At 41.2% G+C, this 23231-nt stretch overlaps 1 protein-coding gene across 2 annotated transcripts in view; it reads left to right on the top strand.

The window, feature by feature from the left end:
* Nucleotides 1-23231, top strand: part of LOC309881978 (contactin-4) — a 296368-nt gene that overhangs the window by 201911 nt on the left and 71226 nt on the right. For both annotated transcript variants that reach the window (XR_014318217.1, XM_082768563.1), the window contains exon 7: nucleotides 17545-17748. Coding sequence is in view for 1 of the 2 variants with exons in the window: in XM_082768563.1 (XP_082624689.1) it covers nucleotides 17545-17748 (204 nt within the window). In the remaining variant the exon portion in view is untranslated. The remainder of the gene's footprint in view (nucleotides 1-17544; nucleotides 17749-23231) is intronic.

Below are 23231 nucleotides of genomic sequence, written 5' to 3'. Positions count from 1 at the left end.
GGTACCATATTTAACACAACAATTCTTTCAACTGAGCAAAAACTTGTTTTAAATGTGGCAATCCTGTCTTGTGGCAAGTCCATGTCTTGCACTGTTATACCCAAAACAAAGCCTTAGAGAAGCAGTCAGCCCATTGTGTCTCCCTTCCTTGTGGCTGCCATCAGGCCTGGGGGCAAGGCGTGTGGAACCGTGCAGCCTGCAGTTCAACAACCAGCCCCAGCACCGAGCTGGTCTATCAGAAGGCATTTCAGTATATCATCAGCAAGTGGTCGTCTTCTGCAGCTCTGCGTCCCTTTTAAAGAAATTTGCAATCATGCTTTGAAATCTGTCTGTCCTCTTCCTTGCTTGTCAGCCGGACAAGAATTGCCTTGCGAGCCGTTTGCCATTAGGCTGCTTTTTGTGCTCAAATGCAACAAGACAAGCGCTTACAGAGCTCCCCAGCCACTCTGACCAGCTGGCAAAGGCCTTGTCAGGGCAGCCAGAGTGCCACCGGCACACAGCAGAATGAGGAAAGGGCCTAGGTCTGCAGGCATCGTGACCCATGAGGCCTGCTACCACTTACACATCAAGAGCTGGAATTGTAAACATTCTCAGGGGAACCTGACCCAAAAGCTCTTTGGAATGAGGATAAAGCCCATTCAGCAGAGCAAACAAATGTTTTGCAGTACTAAATGTGTTGGCCTTTGAGTTGTGTGGTACTTTTATATAAGGCATGTTTCAGGTGCCAGGCACTAGTCTCTGCAATGGGAAACCTCACTATTTCATACCGTAGGGAAGGAGCTGTATGGCAAACATACCTACCTACTTCATTTATTCAGTGAGGGCCTCCTTCACTTTTGGCTTCAGATGTTATTTCTCCTATTAGTTCAGGAGATTATCATGAGAGCTTCAATATCTCATATTTCTGATATTCATTACTTGAAGGTGATTCTTACACCTGTAATGCCAAACCCACAAAATTACTCGTTATTGCATCACATAACTTTTATGAGAGTGGTTCCTGTATTTATTAGGTATACACCAGAATTACGTGCCCTCTGGTCTGTGTGGATGGAGCTTGCCACCTCCCCACCCCTGAAATGGGTCTCACTGCAGCACCTCATTAGGAAGCTGCCAAAGCTAGACAAAAAACACCGAAGATGGGTTGTGGACCAGCCATAAACTCATTTGGAGTCTGTGATGCTATGGGAGATGTCATTCAGGAGGAAGAGTTGATCCAAGTGTATTCACTGATGATACACACCCTCCAGAAAGGCCCCAAAGTTATTTCAGATTTCTGCAGGAAGGAAAGAGCACCTTTCAGTGACAGAGAGGTGAGTGCATTTCTGGAGTCCAGACAGGCAGAAAATTGAAGGGTAATTATTTCCTGTTGTCATTTGGATGGGAGATGTCTTCCTACTTGGCCACATTTTAGTGCCTGCTTTATTCCAGCTAGAAAATTATCTTGTTTGTATCAAGCCAGATCCACAATTAGTCTAAATTGATACTATTGCAATTTTGTACCCAAGCTGGGCTGGGTACTCCCCTGGTGGTTTACTGGTTTGCATAGAAAGTATTTCATGGAAAGTCAAAGTAGTTCCAGGTAATTGAGACTGAGACCTTTGTTCTGCAGGAATTAATCTTCTCTGTGAAAATAATTTCATTTTCTCTTCCTTCCTCCTACTCCTTCCTTGCAAGTTGAGAAATAAGGATGAGTTTTAAAAGTCACAACTGCAAAGTTAATGCTTTTCAATCATGTGCATCGCATTTCTGTCAGCCAACTGTATGTCTCCCAGTGTAATAGAAACTATTTGGTCTCTAGCAGTTATTGCACAATTACCACAGCTATCTCCTATTCCAGCTCTGGGCAGATGGAGCTTCGTAAGAGAATATCGGATATCACTGGAAACTAACTGTATGTTGGAAAATGACGGTGTTTCATTGGCAGCTTCCATCCCAAGGGTCCAAGGCAGTGTTTGCAAAGCTGTAGAGAGCAGTTCCTCCCCAGGCCCTGCTATGCCACCTCTGGGATATAACGTTGCAACTGTTTAACATGGTAGTGCAACAGCAGAAAACAGTCAGGCTAGAAGTGAGAAGTAATACATGTAGTTCAAAGTGTGAGTGGCATTAAGATGGAGGAAATGCAATTACTTATTTTGGAATTTGATTAGGACAGAAAAGCTGACTTATCATCCTTGCAAAAGTGCCTGGAGACATTAATGACCAACTCTGAAACAGAGGACTGCCTGGGGAAAAATTCTACATTATGGCTTTTTTTTTTTTTTTTTTTTTTTTGACTTTGGTTTCTGTTCTGCATTGAAAATGACATTATATATATATATATATATAACTGGAGAGTAGCTGTTGCTTTGATGATGAGGGTATTCACTAGAATGGGAGAAGCCTGGGGAAAAACAAACAACAAAACAATAAACTGGCTGATTCCTGAGTACAGAGTTCAGGATATCCTTCAGGGTGCCAGAGGTGCAGTTCTTCCCTGATGGTAAAAATCTCCTGTGTCTGAGGGGGGGAATCAGTTCCAGCTTTTCCTTAGCTTTGAATTGACTCAAGTGGCAAGGCTTAGAGCCCCCATTATCTGCAGAAATTTGATAAAGGAAATTTACATATATTAGAAGAGAATCTTTACCTGTCCACTGCTGTGTCATTGGTCATCTTGGTCTTTAAGATCCAGGATTGTACTAAAATTAAAATGTCTGTCTGCATCCAGACCTTTATCCTTTCATCTGTAATTCACTCTGATACTTTGCTACTTGGAATTACCCATTTTTAAAGAGCTGGCAGTTAAAAGTGAAGTTATATTGGCCTACATACACTGGCTGTTGAGAGGTTTTTTCTTCTTAATGATGCCAAATAAAAAGCTTCCTATTACTCATATGTTACCAGGATTTTATCCTGAAAACAAGTCCAAATGATTAACAAGTATTTTCAGCATCATAAAGTGGACCACATACAGCTTGTACAGAACAATTTCGGTATCTCCATGCGTGCCCTAATTTTTTATTTTACCATGAATTGGAGATTGACCATATGAATTCAGGCTTCTTCCTTGAAACAAAATGTGTTTCTTGCGGTACATTTTCAACAGGGAGTCACTATTTTCTCAGGTCAGTGCATCCTGGTGTTATATTTTGTTAAGAAGTATAATGATGTGATTGCATCCTATGATGAAGTGCTTGCTGAATGCTGGAAATCTGGAAAATAAATGCTCATCCGGAGCTCAGGAAGTCACTGGGCTGAAAACCAGAATAAATGCAAATCAAACATTTGCTTCTGTCATATTTTCTGCTCTCATAGCAGTCAGTGCCTGAGCCCTTGAAGCCTGTCCTGCTGTATTTATACTGCCTTCCTGCTAGAAATTTTAAATTCTTTTTTTTTTTTTCTCCTTTCCTACTTGTTCACTACTCTAAATCAGCATAAGTAGTAGTGGAAAAAGCCTACCTGAGTTGTTAACATTTTTCTGAAATAATTATCCTGAGCATGTAGGGTTTTCCCTCATTATTTCCACTGCTTTTTAATTAAAAGCCTAATGATGTTCATGTGTCAACCAGTCTACCTATGAAGCTCTATGGAAAAAATAACGTAAGAGTAAATGCAGTTATGGGAACATGGTACAAGGTGCACGTGTAACAGCTCAATGAGCAGTGGTAGAAAGTGGGCACATTGTAGACAAGAAAAGCCAGTTGAAAGTCTCGACTAGACCACGTATACCTGGTGGTGCTTCTTACATACTTAAATCACACGGTAATAGTTTTGGAAACATGAAGAATCAAAAAGTTTTCATGACTGTTTTGATGAGGCTAGTTATGGTACCTCAGCATTTCTTAGGATGAGCCCTATAATTTGGGTACCGTAAAAACAACGCTATATTGCTTTACATTTTTGAAACACTCCTAGATCAATACCATCTGCTGTCTCTCCTCAGAAAAGCTGTATGAATAATTGATGTGGGGGCATAGCTAGCCAAAATGAAAACAAAAATACAAAAAATAACTTGGATTTGTCCGAAGTGTTTCATTCCATTTTGTATTTTTAAGCCTTTTTATTACATTTAGATATATTTAGAGACAATGAAGCATTTTGAAATGTAAAATAGTCTGTTTAATTTAAAGCTGTTGGTGAAAACATTCTTTTTTTTTTTTTTTCCAGTATTGTTAATAAAATTTGGCAAGATAAATTTAATTAGAAAAAAAAGAACACCCCCTGATAAAAATGAAATAAAATAAAATGAAGCAAGCCCTCCCTTGTATATCTCAGGGCTTTAATCACAAATGAATTCCATACGGGATATGCCCACAAAGTGCCTGGAGGTCTTTGCCCTTTTAACTTTATCTCCAAATTTTAAAAGAGCAAACCATTTTTTATGCCAAATAGTTGTTTTTATTCAAGCTTGTGGGAACTGAGTTATTTAGCTGCCACTTTTATAAGATTTATTTGCTGTTCAGGGCAGACTTAGTTAATATTTTAACAACTACAGTTTCCAGCTACCTTCTAACATCCCTGGTATTTCATTGCGAGTCTAGAGATTAGAAAAATACAGTCATAGAAAGGTGTGAAAGTTTCACTTGACAGTTGGTAGCACACCCATAAACAAGCAGAAAAACAAATCTGTAAATCCATCCCTAAAATCCTTCCCCTTCCTGTCTTTGGGAAGATAAATGAATTTGTCTTTGGGGTTTTTCTTCACTATTTTTTCCCTTCCCCAGATTTTCTCTTATTCATCTTTATGAAAGATCTATATACACAATGTTCTCGTGACATTTGCCTTCCTGCCCTTGTGGGAAAATCCTATAGAATAAAAGATTTCCAAGTGTTGTGAGAAGTGATGAGTGTATGTGGAGAACTGATGAAAATGATCTCTGAATTACTCAATTATTTAAATTGTGTTTCCTTTACATTCCCTAGAGGCTTGTCATGTTCTGAGGTCTGTCTTTCCATAGCCCCTACCACTGCTCTTCACATCTATAACACATTTATTCTCATTCTTCTTAATTCATCTCTGTAATCTGTGGAAAAAAAAATAAATTATCTGATAATTTTTTAGATTGGGAAGTGCTTAAATATTCAAATGAAAACTTTCTGCCATTTCTGAAGGATACACCTCCTCCAGCCCACATGCTTATGGCCATTGAAGAAGTTCTTGGTGGTTCAGGACCTTGAACCTTCCCAACACCAGCTCTGGTCCTGACCCACAGTTCCCTGACATGGAGGTGCTTCTGTTCTTAGCTGCAGCAATGGGTGACTTTCCTGAGCATTAGGAAACAGCACCTCTGAGCAAACAGTGACCCAGTTCAGCAGTTTTTATATCATTTTGATCTACTGATGCATAAAACCGTCTACATTTTACCAATTAAAAGTGTGCTAGCATTTGCACATCTGTATCTCATCATTCATTTCTATGGAAAAGCCCTAGCCAGAATTGCCCAATTTTGGAGGTATTTACATTGTTATTACACACACAAAACACTAAAGAAAAACAAGTTTTCTGCCCCTCTTTGCTGCACCCATGTCCTAGATACACTTGAAAAAGTCCATCTTCTCAAAGAGGAGGGAATTTATTAAAGTTTGTTTCAAATTTCTCTTTCCTAACTTATGCTATTATTGCTGTTGGAAATATACCCATGTAGTCTGTGTCTGTGAGCTGAAATGTTGACAGAGAATTATTTTCACATCTTTTCACATAATGGATGTGTTCAGGTTTTTCCCATTCTCTCCTGCCTTTTTTTCCCCCAATATCTGAGAGAACTTTTAGTTCTGTTGCACAGCTTAATCAAGTAGAACTAACTAAATTTTAGCATTTGACAGAAGAGATGGCAATTCTGATTTCATCTCAATCTCAGCCTTTCATGCTGTATGGTAGGTAGTGAAGTGTAGACACCAGACATGTTTTTCAGAAAGCACTTTACTGATTACAGTGGTGCTATGACCACTTCTGTGCTCTGCAGAAAAATGATTAATGCCTGGTTTCTCATCTGGTCAGTTTTTCTCTCCTTTTATTTATATATATTTTAAAAGTGATGATGGGCACTTCATGGGCTGGAAACAGTGAAAATGTTTTGGCTGTGAGGATGGCTGATAGCCTGTGTTGTGCTACGTGATGAATGGTTTGAGGAATTTGTCTCGTAAATAATCTATTGCACAAATCAGATCTGGGCTTCTCACTTGTACAGCCCCAACTGCAGAGTGCAAGGGGAACAAAAAAAAAAAAACAAAACAAAAAAAAAAAAATTGAAAAACTGCTCAGAGCAGTGCAGGTGGCAAAAGGCAATTGTCAGCCATTTTTATAGCATATCAGGAGCAACGTATGGGGGCTTTCACCCCCAAGCATGTTAGAAATGTTGTTATAAAATGGGAAGAAGAATTTGTAATATTCTCTGTTGCTGCCCTTAGAGTCAACATTAAGGAAACCTTATGTTAAAACTTTGGAAAGCAGGAAAGCATTTATACAGTCAGCCTTGGAAAAGGCGATAGAAAGGAAAAAAATAAATAAAAAGAACATACAGCTAAAGAGGCCAAGGACATTTCCATCTAATGCCTATCTAAAACCAATGGATTATTTCATTCTATCCAAGCAGCATTATCCTGCTCTGCCTACTGTGCAACATCTATGCCAATGCATAAATGCAAGTTGCTCTTATGCTGTGTGACCGATTCAGCGTGATTTGTGACAAGGCCCTTTAAGCACATGTTCCCATAAGTATTAAATCAGCTTCTCGGTGCCTTATCTTTCTCTTATGGCCCATTCCCATTAATGTGAATTCTTTAGAGGGATGGAAAGTTGAATCAGACAAGTGCCGTTACTTTTCTGTTTTTGTTAGGATGACAATTGCCGTATTCTTACATGGCATGTGACCTGGGGTGTTTTACATCCCCACCCTGCTTTACCACAGTAACCTAAATATTCAGCCTTTATTTTCCTGCAGTTTCATTCAGTGCAGCATGCCCAGAGCTTTCTTAAAATGTGCTTCTTGCACAATCCATATACGCAGGACTGTCCAGTTGCCTCTTGCCAAGCAGGCTGCTGAAGTGCTGAACTACCCCACCTTTCCCTTACTGAGTCTTTAAGAGTTTCTCCTCTTTCGTTCCTATCTTAATGGCTTCTTAAGCCTTTGCTGCTCAGTCAAATTTGGTTCCAATTAGTGAGAAGTTAATTTAGAGAGGAGTTTCTCACAGATGGATAGGCAACATGGTTGTAAAAGTTCCATTTCTCTAGGAAACGAAGCAAAAAATCTGCTAAGCTGTTAGCAAGTGTTGATTCATTGGTTGAACTATTTGTCAAAATGCTGCAAGGTCATCGAGTAGCCTTCATGGGTTGCTGCAAAGATTGGAGCCAAAATACAAGCAGGTAAGCCACTCCCTTGTGGCTGGGGAAGGAAAGAAAAAAAAAAAAAAAAAATAGAAGTGTTTTGGATTAGCACTGACCAAGGGATGCTTTCAATGTGTTTGAAATCAATGTGTTTGAAAGTATCAACATGTACAAGTGATTTCCAGTGAATATGTTGTTGTGCTCTAAAATCTCCAAGTGAGTTATCTCAGGCCAAGAATGAGAAAATAACATCCCCAAAGCTGCCAATTTCTAGCACCTTGCAGTGTGCACCTCTTAGGTGAGATCCCCTGCTCACACAAAGGGGAGAAGCTCTCCTGAAAGCTGTTGCTGGCTCCCAACAGCCTGCCAGAACAACATTAACTGGGAGCATCTTTTTCTGCAGCAGCATTATGGCAAGCCAGTGAGCAGGAGCTGCAGGAAAGCAGCATGCTTTTGTGCCTGGCTCTGCGTGTTGAAGATTATAACAGTTCAGCAAGAAGAGGTTTCATTAAACTTAGAACCAGGCATATGAAATTCTCATTTAAATAAAAAGTGATTGAGAGTTGTAGCTTCCATTTAGAGTGCATCTCCCGTCGTTTATTTTTTATATTATGCCACAGTCGGTGTTTAAATTATTAAAAGCAAGAAGTAAAAAGCTTCTCAGGAGATAGAAATGGATTAGATTAAAATTAATCTGACATAATCCTTTCTCTAAAACTGCTGATTCAGTGTGTGTACCAGGTTTATCAACATATTTAGTGATAAGGGAGAGAGATAAATTATTTCCTAATTCATGAGAGAGAAAAGTGCTTTTGTAACTCACTTACCACTTTTCTTTTCTGCCTGTATAACAGATTGATATTTCTGACAACACAGAGAATATACAGTGCTGTTTTAATTGAGAAATTTGTGAAATTGCAAATATTTCCAATAACACAAATGCCAAGCTCATTTTAGATTTATGCTACTGTAGGGACCCAACTTTGTGCCTCTTGCTTGTGCCTGTCTCTGCCTCATTTCAGCAGGGATAGGTTTTGTGAACAGGAGTTGCAAAATAAGTTCACAGTCGAGGAAAGAATTTGGCACAAGCATTCAGACCCAAATTTTCATCTGGCATACATTGTTTATTCACCCTTGGTGCCAGCAGAGCTGCTCTGGCCCTATGCATTTGTGATGCAATTTTAAATGAGACAGTAAATGCCCTTAGAGTCTTCCCTCATATTGTGTGGTGTCTGTTCACAGAAGTTTGTGTCCCCGTTGGGCTGTCGCAGGGTAGGCAGCGAGGTGGGATATCTGGTACTCCTACCTCATGCTGCCTTCCCACAGAACCAGAAGAGAACAGGCTCATGTCTCCAGTACAGGCCTTGGAAATATTGAAATAATAAGGAACATGACACTAATGGATTTTTTATTTATCAGTGACAGCCCATGACATCTTTAAAAAGAAATAATCTGCAAGCTAGTCATGTGGTTTATTCCCCTGTTAAACTGCGGCTGCTGCTAAATGAAGATTGAAGCAGTATTGAAAGAGGTGCGGTAGGCAGGGGCTGCCTGAAGATGAGTGAAATCTGTCGTCTGACAGGATTCAGTCAATAGGCATTTATTGAAAGTCCTGACATCTTGTGATCTCTATATAAAATAAATCAGGGATCTGAGGCTAGCTCCCAGGCTCTTCTGACCACGTTGCCACCATCCTTACCCTCCACACCCTACTTCACCTGGCCGCTTCAGACGGAGCTCTCAGAAGTGGCTGGGCAGCCTTCTGCTTTCAGCTCCCTTGAGATGGCCAGAAAGGAAAGCAGGCTGTTGACACAAATACAGTGCTGATGTTTACCTAATTCTGCAATCAAAGTTGGGTTTCTGTATCTCTGAATGCACCTACTGCTCCAGGTAAGCCAATAGTCCTGCACTCCTCCCTGTTAAGGTGTTATTTTGTTTTTGAAAAATAAACAAGGTATTTTCTCTTACCTGAAATGTATGTCTAACTGTGCAGCCATGATGTGGCTTTAAGGTGGTATATATCAAAACTCTTTCTATCAAATACATGAACAGATTTTTTTTTTCCTATGTCTTACGGGTGAGTGGCAAGGTATTATGTCTGGTGTATGCAGAGATGTCCCCTAAAGGACGTACTGCCCACCCTCGCTGCTTGGCCAGGTATTTCAGCCCTGGAGTTGATCGTAATAATAATTCACTGCAACAGGAAAAATCTCCACAACCAACTTTCTTTTTGGAAAGGTTTGATCTAATCTCTTACAGCTACAGTAAGAGGCTGATCAAAAGGTAGTGAAAGCTGGTATTAAAGGATTAGCTAGGTCACATTGAAATATGTTTTAAAACAAGCCCAGGGACCTTTTGCTTGAGCAAGTGCTCAAAAAAAAAAAAAAAAAAAAAAAATGGTTTCAGGCTGACTCTCTTTGACTCTAAACAGAAAACAAACTGATGGATTAAAACTGTGAGTCATTCCTTAAGGTGATATCTGTAGCACTTTATGTAGGATAAGCTTGGAAAATACAAATAATGATTGAAAAAAAATCTTGTGCAGAATTAAAAATCAATGTATCATTTATGCACATGTCCAGCTTCGTTCTCATTTGATGTTTGCCCATAAGTAATTAGCAGCTTCAGTCTGGCCCCCTTTATCTTTTGTTCTGGCCTCTCTCTCCTTTCCATTTGCTGCTGACAGTATCTACCACAGAGGTGCTTTATTGTTTCCTTTGTGTTGATACCACTCCGTGGAACATATCAAGCTATTATTCTTTCTTTACCTGAATAGCCTCATTGAAATCAGCTTAAAAACAGAGCAAGTATCATAAAGCTCTATGCATTGCGCAGTGGGAAAAGCTGTGAAATCATCTGGAGTTAAACCAGTATTGCAGGAGACTTGCGTGTGGCTCCCAGCTTCCAGAAGTACAGCGTTGTGCGATTAGTAGAGGTAAAGGTTACAGCAAATATATAGCTATTTACCCTCTCATGAGAGCTTTCTGTGTTGTTGCTCTTTTTTAAGGTTGGCTTGCTGTAGTTACACGGCACACTACATTGCATGCTCAATAAGATTTCCTTTTAATCTTTATTTCACCATAACTCAGCTGCACTTTATGCTGGCGGAGGTGGTGATCCTGCCAGGATCTGGTGATTTCCCACGAGGTTCCTTAGCAGACATAGGCTTCCACTTCATAATTCCCTTCCTCAGGAGCCAGCATCTGCAAGGGCCTGGCGTGGTGCTGCTAGCTGCTGCAGCTGGAGGTTGCACCTCCCTGGGGCTAGGAAGGGCTCCTCCATCCCTCAGAGCCCTCGTCCAAGATCCTGGGTCACTGCTGGTCTGGACCTAACTGCCAAACACACGTTTTAACCAGAGGTGCATGAAATTGAGTGGCATGAGACCTATTCCCAGGCAAAAGTTCTCCAGTCTCAATAAATACAGAACAAGGCTCCCCAAAGGTACCATAAGCCCTTTTGACAAATACAGGTTGAGTTTGTTTGTGGGTTTTCTTTTCAGGCAAGACCACGCTAAGCTGTAAATTTCTGTAAGACAATTTATGAAGTTTGTCAGACAGAAAAACATATAGTTGCTTCCAAACTCTGTCAGTCCACATGCTAGATTGCTGTGGGGTTGGGAGGGTGTCAGCTGCCCGTCAGAAGTTTTTGCAATAGGTTTGTGTATTTAGCTGTAGTAAATACAGCAGCAAGGGACTCTCCACCTCGTAACGTTTTCTATTCGGTCATAGATAAAGGCTGCTGTTGATTTTGCTCCCTGAGGGAATTTCAAGTTAAAACTTTGTCAGAATCCCAAATGGCATGGTGCAGTAGTCATTAATGCTTACGGTGCCACAGCAGCCAGCACAGCCAGCCATCGACTAGGGCTGGAAGCTGTTAGAGAGAGATAAGCCAGGTCAATTATGTACAGCCATCAAATATTTAACTATTTTAGAGATACTGAAAAGTGGAGATGCAGCAGATACAGGTGATTATTGATTGGGCTTCAGGTAATGAAGACCTCTTACCTTTTTAATTACCCACAGGTGAAGCTCTACATGCTGGGCGAGCATGGACTCAAGGGGCTGGGAAGCAACCACAGCCCTGAGCGCATTGCAAAAGGCTGTCTGGACGTCTGACACAAAACTTGGCTGATCTGTACACTTTCCTCATCCTTCTGACTCATTAATGCACATGACATTGATCTGTGATTTTGAGTTGTTTGTGATTAAAAAGGTGACAAACTCCGGTAGGGAGCACTGGAAGTTGCATTCACTGAATGCATTTTTTTGCATGACTGTGTACGTATATATCCTGCTTTTCTGTTCCCATACGCCGGCACCAGTAAGCACATGGGCACAGTTGTGTTTAATGAGTTTTTCCCCCAAAGTAGAGACCACTTCCAGTCATTGCTGGTGCCTGGTTAGGAGATGGCAGGAACACAACCTGCAGCATCACCCTGTTCTCTACCAGGGTGTTACGCCCTGCTAGACCACGTGGAGAAGTTGTGCAATTGGAAGGTTTTAAGAAAAACTTTGAAACACCTCAGAGATGTCTCAGTTGTGATTGATCATGCCTCAGGTCAGAGAGGTGACCTATCAAAGTCTGTCCATTGCCTTCCCTACTTTTGTGTCTTTATAACGATTCCCATCATATTAACTCCTTTATTTTACTATTTTAAAACATCATGAATCTGGCCATTTCTGGATTTGCCTGACTGGTTGTATTGGCTTCAAAGAGTGTGTTGTGTGGCAGTGTGATTTCCTGTACCTGCTGAACTGTACAGTATCAGGTAAAACTCCTAAATATTGTAGCATCTTCCTGGTTATCATACGAGTGCTTCCCAAGATCTCTCATACGAGCCTATCACTTGGATCTGCAAAGTTGCTGGGAATGAAGAGGGGTCTTGGAATAGTTAGAGCTATTCCTTGAATAGTGTGGCTAAATACTCCTTTACAGAAGACGTGGTTTTTGCCAGTCGCTGTATCACTGCTGGCACTAATGACCACTGGCCCTTTCATACTCTTGTAAGTTAAATTCACAAATTGATTCGCTACCATTAAGGCTTGTTTCCTGCCCCGGCTGCCAAGGATGGTACCTTCCTTTGTTTGCAAATGGTTGACTGCTGAGTAACGGCACTGTCAGTTTTAGCGCAGATGAGTGTTCAGCCAAAAATGTGTTATTAACTTTAGATTAATCTTGTTCATTATTCATTAGTCTTTTCATTAAAAGTTGCAGTTGCGTCACAGAGGCTATGATGCTACCTGGCTGACCGGCCCTGCCTGATGGACAGCATGGGGCCAAGGGGAGATTTATCAAGTCATGTTTGCATCCAGGTTGATTCCTTTAAATTATGCGGCAATTATTTAAGAAGAGAAGATAAAAAATTGATCCAAAGTGCTAGCAGGGCAATGAAATGGGCTATAGGCTCACAAAAGAAATGTGTACTATGCATAATTCATGCGGCTCTACTATTACAATAAAACTCTGAAGGAGAAAAACTACCAGAAAGTCCAGACACGGCACTGCGTTTGCAGACAAGCTGGTATGGGTGGAAAGGAGCTTCAGGGAGGGGGTTGGGCAGGGCCAAATACGTGGTAGGTAATGCCAGGGATTCATCTCTACCTGACAGTCCTTTGTTTTCTCTTTCCCACTGCATTGTCATGCAAAATGTTGTTGTGCATTAAGCCTTCTTTTCCATTCATGGTGTTATTCATAATAATGAATGTACTTCAAAATTCAAGGAAATTAAATGCTTGTGATCTGGGGGGTCCATGTGTGTATTTAACCTTTCCTATATGCATTTAAGGTGAATGTTACCACTCAGATGGGATTCGTAGGGACACGGTGCATTTGCATTAGGAGTGCTGGGTTCAGTGCTTCCCAGGGACAGCATCCGTGTGCTTTCATGGGTAGTGGTGGAAATGGGTAATTGAAAATAACGTCTTGGCCTGATTTCTATATGGTTTGGGGATTTGAATGGCTTTTATGAACTAGATGGGGAGGACGTGGGATATGTTTAGCCTTCCATAATGCAAAAAATGGTTATAGTATCTGAATGCATGAAATACACGGCAGGTGTGAGCACCTGGCACTGCCTGATCTGGAGCACAGCAAGTGCTTGAAACGGGGTGAGAAGGGCTAGGGACAATTATGCAGGGAGGATTTTTCTTCATTTTCTTAATTTCATATTTGTTTCTTGCAATGTGTAATGAAGCATAATTTCTATGTATTCAGATTTATGGGAAATGCTGCAGAGCTTTTGTTTCACGTTAAAAAACAGTTCCCACCCGTCCGACGTGCGAGTGACGTGGTTGGTGATAATATATAAATTGTAAGAATCCTTAATGATGGGATTAATCTCGGTAACTTTCAGTTAAGTCTATAAAAACTGAAAGTGTATTGTACCACACCGTTCTTATTAAAAGTGATAAATGATACCCCTTTTTTTGCAAATATTAATTTCAAAATTTCATTCTTCCATTCAGCTTTATGGTAACCATAATCGTGATGTTTTAATAGATTTTCCCGTAATAGCTGCAGAGACCTTTTCAAGTGGCAGCCCTGCCTTTATCCTTTATGGTAAAAACTTCCACAAAAGAAAAGAGAAAAAAAAAAAAAAAAAAAAGGGTTTCTCGTACTAAAAGGCAAAGATGCAAAGCATGCATGTGACAAAAAAAGAAGACCAGAGAACATAATTTTGGCAAACCACATGGCCTAATTACAATAATTACTCATATAAGAATTTCTGTGCAGCTTTCAGTAACATTTCCTAACTGCTTACAATCAGTTAGAGAAAAATTAAAAATTTACAGCATCTTTAGTTTTGTTTCTTGTCTTGAGCCAGAAGTATTCTTTGGACAGTAAATGAGAGCTCGAACACTTTAATAGAGTTTCTCACTGACTACTTCAGAAAAATGACAGGACCTGGATGTGATCAGTAACTGCAGGCCCAGGAAGACAGTATTTTTGGGGATGTATGGGAGGAAGAAAAAAAAAAAAAAAAAAAAAAAAAAAAAAGCAAAAATGATGCAGGAAGGCACAGTGATAGAACTATATCTCTGTTTCTCTCGTTTTCCCTACGTGGCTCTGCAGTGTGCGGGGTGAGCTCACTTACATGTCCAAAATCCGTAGTGGGCATTTCAAATGCCTTAAATAATTTATTGTCTTTTTGATTGCTGAAGTTGACAGCCACTGTTGGCTGAAACACTTCTGTGTGCTGGTGTGTAGCGGACCTTCCTGTCACACGTATGATCTTGGTGTGATTCACAGCTCTGCATGTTTCTGCCCATCCCTGCCATTGCCCAAAGTCCAACCAAACTTCTGCTCACACCCTGTGTGCTCCCCCCTGCTACCTCCACTGGTAAGAGTCATCAGAGGAGTGAAGATCTGCCAAAATCTTTATCTCCCCGCAGACTTCATCTCACTCTAATCTGTCATGGAAATCCAGACCATCAAGACAGTGAGGAAGAGCGCAGTATAAGTGGGGAGGGTTGCAGGGGTTTCACTGCTGCTGTGGCATTGCAGCTGGTGAGGATTCTGATTTTTCCAAAGCACAAATATGGGTCAGAAAACTTCAGATAAGCTTCTCTGTTCAAGAGATCAGCTTGGATGTGCTTTAAAAGAAAAAAATAATAATAAAATATGGTAAACAAGGCAAAATTATATGTAAAAGGTCCCCAAATTAAAAAGGAAAAGTTTGTAATAAATCCTAAAGGATATAAAGTTTAATGTGTAATTAGAGAAGTGTGAATTGCTAGTTACTGAACATCCTTTGTGCTGAAATCTGTATGTCTGTAACTCCCGTAGATGTTTCCATTACTCGCAGTCACCAGGAGCTATCTCAGGCTGTATTTTAAGTGTCTGTTTACACAGTTGTTACAAATTGCCTATGGGATGCGAACTGTCTATCACTTCCAGAGCAATTAGTATGTGAAACCTTATCAAAAGAAATCCGTCAAGTTTGAAAAGCCATAAATATTGCACTAGGATCTCTAAGGAAATCAAAGTGAGTTTGATACAGTATTTATTTACATGTTGCTGCAAAAGCAAATGCACTCACAGAGACTCCAGTCTGCTGTATTTCCTGTGCTTTTTATTCCATCGGTCCCACATTATTTTAGAGAGACAATTATCCAGTAGTTTTAGATATTTTAGAGCAATAATGGACTGCTCCTACTATCTAAGGCTGTGCGGTTCAGGCAGTTGCATCTTTGTGGACAATTATTTGTTTTAACGAAACTAAGGCAGAGTTGTCACATCAGGTCTTTGTTATGTCCAGCATTTTGATTTGGGGTTCCTTATTTTTATGTAGCCAAACTGATTTAATCTGAAGATGTCTTGGAGAGATTTTGAGGGTGTGCTCTCAAGGAATAGATCCATTTTTCTGCCTCCAGTGTTGGAAGGATCCATGGTCTCTGCATTTGGGTGCTCTCTTTGGTCAGACCTTCTTACTCTTGCACAACTTCACATTTGCTTTCTGTTCTCCTGTGATTTTCTTATCCAGGATTTCCAACCTAGCACTCTGCTCAAATGGCACATATCTTCAACACTTACAACTAAAGCAGAGTTTCAGCAGAGCTTTTTTTTTTTTTTTTTTTTTTTTTAAGGAAAATCTACTACAGTCATCATGAGATTGGAATGACTGTCTTGGAAATGAAGGCAGAAGGACTTTTGATTGCTCTCACCAGTGAAGAGGCAAGACCCATTAAGCTAAAGGCATCATTAGCCCAGAAGCACATGGATATAGCCTAGTAATAAAAATATTTAACCCAGAAATTAAAGGGTTCTTAGCAGTTAAAAGCAAAACCAACTTTGAATAGGAAAGCAGGAACTGAAAACCTTGCTGCTTCTGGGATGTTTGTGAGTGGGACTAGGCAACCTCGTGGGGAAGGATAGGGAAGGTCAGGGGTTGTTGATCCAGAAAAACCCTCCTGGTCCTGTGTTTTTATGAAGAACATGTGGTTAATTCACCATTCCACAGGCAATGCAAAATGTTGTACTGCGGAGTTTGGGGGGCTGTGGTGGAAACCTGCTGTGTGAAGGTTTGCTCAATTTTAAATGCCTCTGTGCATTCCAGGGCACTGATGTTTATTTGCCTATTGGAGAAGCTGGATGCTTCTGGAGGAACAAGATAATTGTTCACCAAGAGTAAATTTAAAAAAAAAAAATAAAAAATTAAAAAATTAAACTACTTGCAGAAAATAATAAGCCAGCTGAGAAGTGCTACCTTGTTTGCTCTGAGTATCCTCTTGACATCAGCATGAGGTTACTTATAATTAGATGCACATGTGTAAATATGATGATTAGATATTCCCACATAAACATAATTATCATATCTTCCTAAAAGTCTAAGTAGGCATTTTATAATCCTGTTGTTAAGAAATAAATAAATAAAAGCCAACAATCTGCTTTCAACCTCTTGTATGTGTAAACAGTGGAACATGAGGACAGAATTTATTTTCCAAAGTACCTAATGGTAGTTGAGGTCAATTACAGTTATGACTCATTAGAGTATTAAACTAAGAATATGCTTTTTAGTATAATTACTGTTCCCTTAGAAAACTACAACAATCTTGTACTCACTTGAGTTCTTCAAGCATTTTAGCGGGCTTGGGCATTAGTCTTAGGCAAATATAATAGGGTTATATTGCATTAACCTTACTTATAAACTGCAGCCTCTTGCAGCATGTCTCTCTGTTATTTTTTGTTGCACAAATAACTTCCAAAGATGCCTTACAAAACACAGAGTATTATCTAATTAGACACATAGAAGATTACAGCTGCTTAATTTGGTGTTTGGAATTTTTTGCTGATTCTGAAGTTCCAAAGGAATCAAACATACAGTGTATGGTAACATGGCTCAGCAGACCCTTCTCCAAACTTTTGAGGAAAAAATGAGCTAAGAACAAGGAAAAAAGAGTCAGAAACATTGAAATGTTCATGACAGAAGAAGTGGGATCCTTATAAAATTCATTGTATTCTGTGTTGGAAGATCTTTAAGGAACATTTTAAGAGCATTAAGGTCTGTGTGCAGGCTCAGAGGAGTCACATTTGGAAATTTATATTTATAGCCTATAGCCATAAAGATGCAAGCTTGCAAAATGTGTGCTGTTTGGTCATTTCATGGGCTGTGATGGATCTGTTGTGCCTAACCAAAGCAGGCAGGGAGAAAATCATTTCCAGGGCTTTAGTTCAGACTTGGGACTGAGTCACGTGGAGGTTTATGGGCTGTCACTAACTCTGGTGGTGCCTTATGCTTCCAGAGCTCACCTATGCCTGGATCTTCAATGAGTACCCATCCTTTGTGCATCAGGACAACCGCCGCTTCGTTTCGCAGGAGACTGGCAATCTGTACATCGCGAAGGTGGAAGCTTCAGATGTGGGAAACTACACGTGCGTGGTGACAAACACAGTGACCAACAGCCGGGTCCTGGGCCCCCCAACCCCGCTCATCCTCAGGAACGATGGTAGGGCCTGTCTGGGTTTCTTTGACTGGCTGTTGCCAAAAAAAAACAAACAAATGGCTTAAAATATTACTACGTAGAGTAAAGGGAGAGGTTTTCCTTTTGCAGAGGTTCAGAGAGGCTGAAAACTTCTGCTTTAGCTATGGTTCCACATCATAGTCACTCGTGGGTTTTATGCTGCTGTGGCCAAGGTTGCTATTTCCATCATTGGAAGAACTCTCGTTATAACAGAAAAACCTGGCGACACTTGACCAAAGACGGGAAATAAAATAGATTTCAGAATTTGGATATACTGTAGCTTTGCTCGTTTTATGCAGCCCAAAAGTGAACAAAAATACTTTGTTGTTTCGGTAACTGTTAGCTCAGGCTCTATTTCCCAGCAGAATTAATGCTATTTTTAGTAGTCTGTGGAATAGTACAAAAAAAAAGTGAAAAGAAACCAAAGGAGGATTTCTAAATTTATACAGACAATTGATTTGTATCATAGTCATTTTTGAGTAGATAAGAAAAATAAATTTGCATGTTAATTTGCAGTGTCTGTTTAAAGGATAACATTTAGGACATTTGTTCCAGAAATAGAAAGGCATTATTAGAAACTTCTTCTAGAAGATCCTTTGTTGCCTAGCAGTATTGTACAGAAATTCCTGCCGTGTAAGACGGGCTCAGTGCTGCCAGCCTGTAGTGCTGTTCCCCTTGCGTTAACGTGTGTCCTATAGGTGGGGTTTTGGAAGGGTTGGGGCAATGAGCAAGTGCCCCCATTACACTGGGAGAGGTGAGGACAACTGCTTTTCCATGTGCCAGATCTGTTCTCCCTTACATTGCTTCTCTACACACAGTGGCAGTGGTTTAAGTGACAGTAAATCTGGCCCTATGAGTCCAAAATAAGTCATCTAACATCTGAAAGACAAAGAGGAATATTTAAATTCATCTCATGTTAACATTTTCAGTACTGAACAAGAAATATTTGTAGCTATTAAATTAGCAGGACTTTTATGCAAGCCTTACCTAACAGAAGGCGCTTCCATCTTTCAAAACTGAGCTCAATGGCTGCTTCTGTTTCTGAAACGTGGGTAATGCTATGATGATTGCTAATCACCCTGATTGTCAAGTGCATTGCCAAGGGCTCTACCCCAGTGCATCGCTCCTCTGCACGCACTCAGCTTTATTTACAGAGACCAATTGCCTTCCCGAGGTAATTCTCGGGAATGTTCTCCGATTCCTTTGAAGTGCACTCTGCTGTTTATTATAGATATGAAACTTTAATTGAACCTCTGAGGAGCTCCGAAATACATTCCTGAGTTAAACAGGAAAGGTGCTGTAATATCTGTAGAGCAAAGATGGCTGTACTCAAATTCGAACATGTGCTGAGTGTGTTTTAAAATAGGAGGGCACTAGTATTACATGCAACCTGCATTTTAAAAATCTGCAAGTCTCAGCTTTTCATTCCACATAGAATAACCCCAGAAAGTGTGTAAAATCTGAATATTACACTCTATTGTGCTTGAAAAAAAAATGAAATTACATATGTTGCTCTGGAAGTGTGAAGAGAAATGAGCAAAAGGCAAGGCTCATTGTGCTGCAACTGGCAAATGTGTCAGGTTTATCTTTGGCATTCATATTTGCTATGTCCAATAATATATATGCTATTTTCTTTACAACACTATATCATTATATCGGTAGACTCAGAGGTTAGCTCACCAGCAATTAATGTTTCAGTTCCATTGAATTTCAATTACTGAGTTTAATGGGAAAAATCCTAAAGTACCACTCCATATTAATTTAAGTCACTGACCTGTTCCGGAGAGGGAGCCAGGGAGGGGCTACTGCAGCCCTGAGACCCCGCAGCCCGGGGTGCAGGGCTCCTGTCCTGGCCTCGATGCTCTGACCATCCCCAGTGAACCTGTTACAAATTGGTTTGTCACTAAAAATGGCTGGCTTCATGTTGAAATGCATTTTATTAATTTGGAAAAATTCAAAGTACTTTACAAAAATCTCTGTAATTTCTGTTTTTCTCAAAAATTTAAGTTGTTCTTAAACTGCAAAGCATTTTTGCTCTCATGCACGATTAACTGTGGGTCCCTGTGTTTCACACGTAACCCCATTGTTTTGAAGGAAAGAAATGATGGGATAAGATGCTACACAAAAAGAACATTGGTCACTTATAACTAAGTATAGTGCCTCTATCTGGATTTGGAATTATATCATAGAGATTAAGAAAGAAAAGGAGGAGACTCTTTCCATACGTGCATATGATAATCTCTCACTCAAAAACTTAAAAAATTCTCAATTCCAGAGTGTGGTGGTTTTACCATGCTAGGCAGCTAAACACCACAACCGCTCTCTCACTCCCCCTCCTTAGATGAGGAAGAAATTAGAGTTTGGACGTTCACAGTTCAGCCAACTCTACATTGCTCACTATTAAGAAACTCAGTTGCTATAGGAGATATTTATAAGACTTACATGGTGGGTACTCGTTCAGTGGCAGCGCTCCAAATCTCCATCATTCCAGCAGTCCTTGTCCACCCAGAGCAGCTCGCTTCTGCAGGAGCTGGGCTGAAATCTCCCCTGCCACAACGCTGAGGTTTTTTTCCATATTTCTTTTTCAACGTACAGCAGTAATTTTTCTAGACTCTGTTGTGAATCATTTGGGTTTTGTATGCTGAATACCTGCCATCTTAGTCATGGGTATTTTGCCTGAATTTAATCACCCTGGAAAAACAGCTTTTCAGTGCGTTTTTTAAAGCACAGCTTGCTTTACAATAGCAGGCTTTTGAGCTGTAATCTGTACAGGGGAAAGATACAGGTGTATGGGATGAAACCAGATCCTACAGGCAGATTGCATCCCCCACCTGTGCCTTTATGCTTCTCTTCTGCTTGTTTGCAGTTGCAGGGCTCTGCAGTTGCAGATCTCCTGACGTTGTTTGCAGTGTTTTTGTAACCAGAGGCACAGGAACCAGGTTCCTCTCCTGCTGCTGTGGGAACAGACATTGCCTCTTGCCCCATTAGTTATCCCCAGACAGCTTTTCCTCCTTCGGGACGTAAATATCATAGAGGAAGGGTAGTGGGAGCAAACCATGCTGAGGCAGAGGTCTTGGTCACCGTTGGCCCAAGCTCTCTGTTCCTGGCACCAGAAGTTATTGGACAGTGATAAATATGGTGGAAAAAGGTCAGAGGTTGGGCTGCTCAGCAACGCAGAGCATCCCTGCAGCCTCCTGATTGTGTAGGTTAGGCTTGGGGCAGGAACCACTGAGGACTCCCCAATGTATTACGGTTTTCTCGTGCCTGCAACCTACTTTTGTGCTGCTGTCCCGAAGGAGCTGCTTTCTGTTCTTCCCCACTTTCACACCATGTAAAAGGCAGAAAGGGATGTTATGGTTTTCTAGGGTTCCCCAGACTTTGAGGTCAGGTTTCAGCTTGAATCGCCATGGCTGCTCTGGCAGCAGTTTGTCCTGGTGGTATCAGCCAGTTGCAGAGAAACGGCTCTCTGCACTATTTCTGTGCTGGGCAATATAATGAGTAGCTAAATATATATGGCACCGAGGGCTGCAAATGGTCCTGATGCCTGAAGTAAGGCTAGGAGTGCCTCACCAGTGCAGCTCAGACAGAAAAAGGATTGAAACATGAATGGCCAAACCAGTTGTCTGGCACCTCTCCGTGGCAGTCCCTGGTGCCACAGCAGCGCTTTTGCAGTGCTTTGTTTCTACTCTTTAAAAATGCACTTTGGAGTTTTACATCAAAATTAAAACAGTAATAGTGAGAAAGTGCCACAATAGACCCAGAATGAAATTACCGTCAGCAGCAGCTGTATGGGCCAATTAAACTTTAACATCTCACAGGTGTTGTCAGGAAATGCGTATCATTTCCTCAGACAAATGAGCTTGCTTCTGAGTTCCTGGAACTCTCATCCAGAAGCACATTTTTAAGCCTTGAAATTGGGAGAAAAATATGAAATCCTCTGAACTGCAAACACGTACAACATCTGATGTGTCATGACACTGAAAACATTCTCCAAGCTACAAACCTGGGTCTATTTTAGTCTTTTATTTTCTCCCCTCTGCTTTCCACCTGCAATGCTAAGTCAGATGTTAACTCACCCAGGAACAGCAGGAAAAATAAGAGCTGTCCGTGTGAAAATGGGCTTGGATTCAGTATAGAGATGTCTTCTGTGCCCTGATGTTTTTCCTTTAATGCAGAGAAGACAGGGCTTGCAGCACACCCGATAGCTACAGGTAGGTTAGAGCTGCAGTGGGAGCCTGGTGGTTTTTCCTGGTACAGGTCCTGGTTTTGAAGTGGTTGGTGTTGTAATGTTAGCAGTAATGCTGCTAAACTAGCTGGTTCCTTGCTGTAAGAGAAAGCAGCAGGGGCTGGCGCTGCGGGGAGCAGTGACCGTGGCCGGTGCCCTGCAGCCCCAGGCAGCCCTCCCACCTCTGCCCTGCGATTCTCCCCTCAGGGTCACAGCTTTCCTGCTCCAACCGCAGGCAAGGAAACAGGAACAAGGAAGAAAGAGAAGGGGAAAAAAAAAAAAAAGAAAGCCATTGTCTCTCCCTCCCATTCCTCATTCCCCCCTCCTGATCTGTCGGGTGAATAATGTATTAATAATACATTGTGCCTTAATTTCCTAAATAGCCCGTTAGTGTCAAGTGATATTTTACAGACTACTTTGCATAAGGGGGCCAAATTATCACTTTAGGAGTGAAGGGAGGGAAGAATAAAGAATTGCTCTTGTTGCTTTTGCTTTTTAAGGACTGGATTAAGTACGTAGCGTGTCTGGCTTTGGCTGCAGGCAGACTGCTCCTGTGGAGCATCCACCACGTTCCTTGCCCTGTGAGGTGTCTCCCACCTCTCAGCTCGCTGCTGGTGCAGCCCCTGGGTTGGTCTGGGGGGGGGACGGGCTGTCACGGGCACTGAGGAGCTCTTCTTGGGGAGTGTGATTGCGGGAGGTGCTCAGCTCTTCAAGGGAGTCCCCACTGAGCACTTGAAAGTCAGTGTCTGCCAAAGCAAGGAAAATGGCTGCACCTGGTCATGCTTTCCTCAAAAGCTCTTCCTCTGCCAGACTATGGTCTTCACTGCACAATGTGGAAGTGTTCTTCTGGGAAAAGATCTCAATAAATGTTAGTAACTGCCAAAAAGTTCTGTTCTGGCAAACATTCACACGCGCAGCCCTGCTCTTGGGAACAGCCAGGCAATAGCTGCTCCATGTCCTGGCTGGAGCTCTCCCAGCAAATGTTTAGTGTGGAATGTGGAGAAATTTAGGCAAAATTTGGTAAATTCACAGTCAGGAGAACAGAGAGGCTCTTCCTCAATAGCCCTGGATACTTCCAGCCCTTCAGGGCTATGCTGTTAATGTGCCAAGGGCTAATGGGGATCGTGCTCCGTGATTCCTTTCTGTGTGATCTGTAAGCGCCGGAGTGCTAACACAGACTCACAGGCTTCCTGCTGTATGAGCTTGCCAGGGCGTGTGTACAGAGAGAGCATTCATATCTTTA

The sequence above is a fragment of the Aythya marila genome (genome assembly GCF_965140915.1).
Source record: "Aythya marila genome assembly, chromosome: 10".
In the NCBI taxonomy this organism is placed as follows: domain Eukaryota; kingdom Metazoa; phylum Chordata; class Aves; order Anseriformes; family Anatidae; genus Aythya; species Aythya marila.
This window is presented reverse-complemented; position numbering and strand designations above follow the sequence as displayed.